Source organism: Cheilinus undulatus, linkage group 1 (assembly GCF_018320785.1).
Source record: "Cheilinus undulatus linkage group 1, ASM1832078v1, whole genome shotgun sequence".
Lineage (NCBI taxonomy): Eukaryota > Metazoa > Chordata > Actinopteri > Labriformes > Labridae > Cheilinus > Cheilinus undulatus.
Genome location: NC_054865.1, coordinates 416,384 through 423,217, shown reverse-complemented (window position 1 = coordinate 423,217; position 6,834 = coordinate 416,384). Strand labels below are relative to the sequence as shown.

Sequence of the window (6,834 nt, the reverse complement as noted above, 5' to 3'; positions counted from 1 at the left end):
AGGAGACCAGCAGTAGGTCTGCGGTAGACCTGCAGTAGGTCTGCGGTAGACCAGCAGTAGGTCTGCGGTAGACCTGAAGTAGGTCTGCGGTAGACCTGAAGTAGGTCTGCAGAAGGTCTGCAGAAGACCAGCAGTAGGTCTGCGGTAGACCAGCAGTAGGTCTGCAGTAGGTCTGTGGTAGACCAGCAGTAGACCAGCAGTAGGTCTGCAGTAGACCTGCAGTAGGTCTGTGGTAGACCAGCAGTAGACCAGCAGTAGGTCTGCAGTAGACCAGCAGTAGGTCTGTGGTAGACCAGCAGTAGACCAGCAGTAGGTCTGCAGTAGACCAGCAGTAGGTCTGCAGTAGACCAGCAGTAGGTCTGCAGTAGACCAGCAGTAGGTCTGCGGTAGACCAGCAGTAGACCAGCAGTAGGTCTGCGGTAGACCAGCAGTAGGTCTGCAGTAGGTCTGCAGGAGACCAGCAGTAGGTCTGCAGTAGACCTGCAGTAGGTCTGCGGTAGACCAGCAGTAGGTCTGTGGTAGGTCTGCGGTAGACCTGCTGTAGGTCTGCAGAAGGTCTGCAGGAGACCAGCAGTAGGTCTGCAGAAGACCAGCAGTAGGTCTGCGGTAGACCAGCAGTAGGTCTGCAGTAGGTCTGCAGGAGACCAGCAGTAGGTCTGCAGTAGACCTGCAGTAGGTCTGTGGTAGACCAGCAGTAGACCAGCAGTAGGTCTGCAGTAGACCAGCAGTAGGTCTGCGGTAGACCAGCAGTAGACCAGCAGTAGGTCTGCGGTAGACCAGCAGTAGGTCTGCGGTAGACCAGCAGTAGACCAGCAGTAGGTCTGCGGTAGACCAGCAGTAGACCAGCAGTAGGTCTGCAGTAGACCAGCAGTAGGTCTGCGGTAGACCAGCAGTAGACCAGCAGTAGGTCTGCGGTAGACCAGCAGTAGGTCTGCAGTAGGTCTGCAGGAGACCAGCAGTAGGTCTGCAGTAGACCTGCAGTAGGTCTGCGGTAGACCAGCAGTAGGTCTGTGGTAGACCTGCTTTTTCAGCTTCAACAATGAGAACAGAACAATAAATGAGGATTCATCACCTGGTTTTATCAGGACCAGTCCAGGGCTTTAAGACTAGAATCAGGACCCTTCATCCCCGTACTAATCCTTGGTCATCCAGACAGTGTTGTAGTGTCTCTGTAGTTTTTGGCTGTAGTCTTGTGTAGACGTGGTGAAACTCTCTGAAGCCTCATAAATCAGTGAGTGTTCTCTGGATCCATGTTTTTCTGTAACTGCTGCATACATCCTCAATAAACGGCTGCTGCTCCTGAACGCATCAACATGCAGACATCATCCTTGTCTCTGTGGAAAGGGGCACAGTGCTGATCCAACATCCATCCATTACTGCAACAATGCATTTATCTATCTACTGACCCCTCCATCACCCATCCATCCATAAATCTTTCTATCCATCCATCTGTCTATCCAACCATCCATCCATCCATCCATCCAACATCCATCCATCCATCGAACCATCCATCCATCCATCCATCCGTCTTCAGGACAGACATAGAGCATGTTACTGTGGTTACAGCGTCTGTGTCTCTGTCTGTGGCGTTCATTTACTCTCAACTCAGCAGGATGGCTCGGATGCTGAGCTTCATGGACAAACAGGAGGACTTCTCATCCTCTCATAAAGACTCTGAAGGCTTCTGGTTGTCTGAGGGTTGGTTTTTATCTCTGACATGAGCTGGCTATGAGTCCATCAGCAGAACAGAGAGGACAGACACGTTACAGACAGAGTGTAGAGGATCCAGTGAGGGACAGAAGAATGAAATATAATCTGATAAAACCAGTGGAAATATTTACTGATCAATAACCACAAATGTCAGCACATGAATGCCAAACATACGAGAGTGGTTAAAGAAATAAAAGTTCTCTAATAACGACCACTTAGATTTCTGACGTCTGTGTTTATGTGGGAGGAAGAGAAACATGCTAGAGATGGGCATTTCTATGACTCTCCAACCGTCTGCAGCTGTTACTGAAATACTAGAGAATCTACCAGATGGACCGGGAAGGCCGGGTCTAGGTCTGTCTGCAGCTGTTACTGAAATACAAGAGAATCTACCAGATGGACCGGGAAGACCGGGTCTAGGTCTGTCTACTGAATCAATGACTATAGAATGAATAAAACAAATATGGCTAGAGAGAGAAGGACACAAACAAACCAATCAACAAAGAAGTAAAAAAGAGAGAAAGGCATCTCTGACCCTCCCTGTTTACCTGGTGAGCTCTGAAGCTCTCTGCAGACGTGTAGCTCCGCCCACACTGGTCACACCTGTATGGTTTGTGGTCTGTATGGATGAACTGGTGCTTCTTCAGGTGTCCGATCTGAAAGAACTTCTTCCCACAGACAGAGCAGCGGTACTTCCTCTCTCTCTCACCTGTAGCACAGATAAGCCCCGCCCCCTGCTCAGATGCCCTCATGGACCCCTCCCTCTCTGTGGGGAGCTCTTTGTGTGTGGGGGGGTCAGAGTGGCATTTCCCACGGTTAGAGAGACAGTGAACGGGGCGTGGCTTAGATGCCAGGCGGGAGCTGCAGCGAGGAGGAGGAGGAGCAGCGGTGACACAGGAGTCCACGCCGTCTGTGATGTCATTATCGTTACTATTATTATGGTAACTATCATCGAAATTAAATTTATCATTACTGACATTGTGACTCATGTTTTTATTGCTCCAATCAACCAGAGTCTCATTATTGATGTTTTCATCACTGTCCTTGTCTGCTGATCTGTCCACGTCTCTCCTCCTCCTGAGTGACGTTTGGTTCCTCCTCTTCATGAATCTTGATGGCTCTCCTTCATCCAAGCTCACCTCCTCCTCCCTATCCTCCCCCTCACATGTATCCTTCCCCTGTCTCTCCTCCATCTCCTCCCCTCTCTCCTCTGTCTCCTCCCCTCTCCCCCCTGTCTCCTCCTGTCTCTCCTCCGTCACCTCCTCTCTCTCCTCCATCTCCTCCTGTCTCTCCTCTGTCTCCTCCCGTCTCCACTCTGTCTCCTCCCATCTCTCCTCCGTCTCCTCCCTCCCTTTAGTTATGGATGAGCTGACAATCTCTGTGTCTCCTCTTCGCTCCACTTTGCTCTCTGTTCAATGAAAAATAAAAATGTGAGAAATGAAGAAGGCATTAGGGCTGGAGTAAACCAAAGAAGTTACTGAAACTACAGCCATGCAGACCAGAGGATGGGTAAGAAGGAAAAAAAAACAATCATACAACAAAGAAACAAAACAAGACAAAAACAAACAAAAAAAAAAAAACCCTAAACAAAACAGGACAAAAATAAAAAAAATAAAAAATTTAAATTAAAATAAAAAAAACAAAAAAAAAACAAAAACAAAACAAAACAAAATCAAACCAAACAAAATAAAAACAAAAACAAAACTAAAACAGAACAGAACTGTTTTCAGATTCTCTCTTTCACAAAAATCTTAGCCCAGTAACATTCTGACCTTTAATCTTTCTGTATTTTTTGGTGCATCATAAAGTAAAAAACTCAATAAAAACTAGCTGTTTTAAACAATTCTGTTTTTAATAACACAGCTTCAGTTCATTTAATGTTTGAATGGGCTTTCATAGAGGAGGGAGTGTGATTACTTGTTAGATATATATCATAAGTCGCTTTTCCTCACACAATGTGAGACTGAGATAGATTTATGTGGAGTGAAGGTTTGATGGGTTTTACAGACATTCACCGTCCTCCAACCAGACGTTTGAGTTCCTGCTCTCTGAAAAGCTCTGCATGAGGAACCCTGCTGAGAACCAACGCCACGCAGAGAGGGCTTCTGTGTTTAACGGCTGAATGATTTTTAAACTGAAATGAGAAATCCAAAGTCCAGAAACAAATGTAAAACTAAACATCTAAAACAAAAAGACAAAAAAGAAAAATACAGTAAAGAAAACAAAAACAAACAAAAAATCAAGCCAAAAAAAAAACAAGTAAAAACTAAAAAAAGACCAAAAAGTAACAAAAAACATCAATTAAAACTAAAACAAGACGAACAGAAAAGAAAAACAGAAGCAAAATCAAAAAACAAAACAAAAATGTAACTGTTTTCTTCCCAGTTATCCATTTTTCTTTAAAAAAAAAAAAAACCTTTTCCTACCTACTGTTCTGTGTTCTGATAAAAAGGGGAAATCAAAGGACAGAACAGTGGTGATGTAACATTCTTCTGCCTGGCACACCTGCAACAGGTCACCCATATATGAGAACAGAATGTTACATCCCCACTCTTCCATTCTTTGGTGGTCAGAACACAGAAAGAATAGAAACACAGAAAAACAGAAAAAAGGGGCAACAGAATGTTTTCATTGATTCTGAGTTTCATCTGAACTGCCTGAAAGAGTCAAAAGCAGCTTCTCTTGTGTTTTATTCCTATTTTGAAGCAGTAAATGGGAGACGGTGTGTTTCTTGACTTGGTTTCCTAATTCAAATTTAAAATCAACCGCCAGTAAAACCACTGACCTTTGCAGCACATGTTCTAGACCAATCATGGCACAGCGTATTAGCACAAAGCCAGAGGAGGACATGGCTGCCTCACAAACATGGAGGTAAAATATCTCCATCGTATCTCCACCATCTGCTGAGAAAAGGCTGGCTCTGATGAGCCCTGGTTTCTGGCCTTCCTGAAACTCCACCCCGTTATTCCATGAAAAGCCGACTCTGTTCTTCAGCTCGTTAAATCGTTAAAACTAACGAGGGCTGAATGATAAATACACGTTTGATTGGAATGAGCATCTGGACTTCTGAGGTGTAGAGCCTGTTGACGTGTGTGGCTTTCACACACTGATGTAAGAACTTACGATGGTTATGGAAAAAAACAGCAGTATCAGTCATGTTTATACTCTTCCAATAATCATTTCATGTTTTCAATTAAAACAAGAATAATGATTTAAGACAGCCAATCTGTAAAACCAAAGATCAGAATAAAAACTGACAAATAAAAAATCACTATTCAGTATTTTTAACATCACTCAACCCCGCTGTACAAATCCAACAGAACACTCTGAATCTGAAGTTAGAGACAGTAAGGTCATTAAAGCACAGTAAATTAGTCAATACTGTAATTAGTAAACTATCATACGGTCATAAAATGACATGAAGTGAAAGTTAAATTTGTCATTTTTAGATTTAGTAAACTAATGAACATAAACCCAACATATCTGTGGTAATATTCGGATATTTGCACTGCTCCTATGTCTCCACTATAGTTTCATTTTTACCTGTGGGAGTAGCGTCCTGTATGTCCAGTTGGGTCCTCGTCAGTCGTCTCCTCGCTGTGTCGTCATACAGAAGTAGCTCCGCCCCTGGGACAATGTCCTGACACGCACACAGACATATCTCTCCACGGTCGCGGTGCACCGTCACGTTCTGCAGGGCTCTGCTCTGCACCTGGCAGGCAAAACTGAGGGCAAAACAACATAGAACAGAGCGTTTTAGAGAATGTCAGGGAGGAAACCAGAGTTTTAAACGTCTACTTGAACCTAAGACATCCCAACTAACTACCATACCACAGGGGCCCCCAGGGGCCCCAACCCAACTACCAGACCTGATGACCAGCTCGTCAACACTGTAATGTATTAGGAAAATCCCTTCATGGGTGGTTCCCTGCATAACTAAAGACTTAATTTAGCTCCAATACCACCTGACCATCACCTGAACATACCCTAACATCACCTGACCATCACCTGACCATCACCTAACCATCACCTGAACATTACCTGAACATCACCTGACCATCAGCTAACCATCACCTGACCATTAAATGACATTCACCTAAACATCACCTGACAATCACCTGAACATCACCTAAAAATCACCTAAACATCACCTGACCATCACCTGAACATCACCTAAAAATCACCTAAACATCACCTGAACATCACCTAAACATCACCTGACCATTAAATGACCATCTCCTGAACATCCCCTGATCATCAACTGACCAGCAACTGACCATCACCCGCACATCACCTGAACATCACCTAACCATCACCGAAACATCACCTGAACATCACCTAACCATCACCGACACATCACCTGAACATCACCTAAACATCACCTGACCATTAAATGACCATCTCCTGAACATCACCTGATCATCAACTGACCAGCAACAGACCATCACCCGCACATCACCTAAACATCACCTAACATCACCTAGTCATCACCTAGCAATCATCTGAAAATCACCTGAACATCACCTAACCATCACCTAAAATCACCTGAACATCACCTGAACATCACCTGACCATCACCTAAACATCACCTAAACATCACCTGACCATCACCTGAACATCACCTAAAAATCACCTAAACATCACCTGAACATCACCTAAACATCACCTGACCATCACCTAAACATCACCTAAACATCAACTAAACATCACCTGACCATCACCTAAACATCACCTAAACATCACCTGACCATCACCTAAACATCACCTAAACATCACCTGACCGTTAAATGACCATCACCTGACCATCACCTAAACATCACCTGAACATCACCTAAACATCACCTAAACATCACCTGAACATCACCTGAACATCACCTGAACATCACCTGAACATCACCTAAACATCACCTAAACATCACCTGACCATCACCTAAACATCACCTAAACATCACCTGACCGTTAAATGACCATCACCTGACCATCACCTAAACATCACCTGAACATCACCTAAACATCACCTAAACATCACCTGAACATCACCTGAACATCACCTGAGCATCATCTGAGCATGAAATGACCATCACCTGAACATCACCTAACCATCACCGAAACATCACCTGAACA

At 44.4% G+C, this 6,834-nt stretch overlaps 1 protein-coding gene across 1 annotated transcript; it reads right to left on the bottom strand.

Moving 5' to 3' along the window:
* Window positions 1-1,428: 1,428 nt before the first annotated feature.
* LOC121512657 (zinc finger protein 235-like) lies at window positions 1,429-2,874 on the bottom strand. The gene is made up of 2 exons (XM_041792040.1): window positions 2,259-2,874; window positions 1,429-1,726 (listed from the first exon to the last, which is right to left on the bottom strand). Exons 1-2 carry the CDS (start codon window positions 2,814-2,816, stop codon window positions 1,664-1,666), a joined length of 621 nt encoding a protein of 206 aa, XP_041647974.1. The 5' UTR covers window positions 2,817-2,874; the 3' UTR covers window positions 1,429-1,663.
* Between the last annotated feature and the right edge of the window lie 3,960 nt (window positions 2,875-6,834).

What these genes read in the sequence shown, in the direction of transcription:
- LOC121512657 (XM_041792040.1), bottom strand. Translation starts at nt 2,816, where the DNA reads ATGAAGAGGAGGAACCAAACGTCACTCAGGAGGAGGAGAGACGTGGAC. An exon ending in AGAGCTTCAGAGCTCACCAG is followed by an intron (nt 1,727 to 2,258) that starts GTAAACAGGGAG and finishes ATGGACTCATAG; the next exon opens with CCAGCTCATGTCAGAGATAA.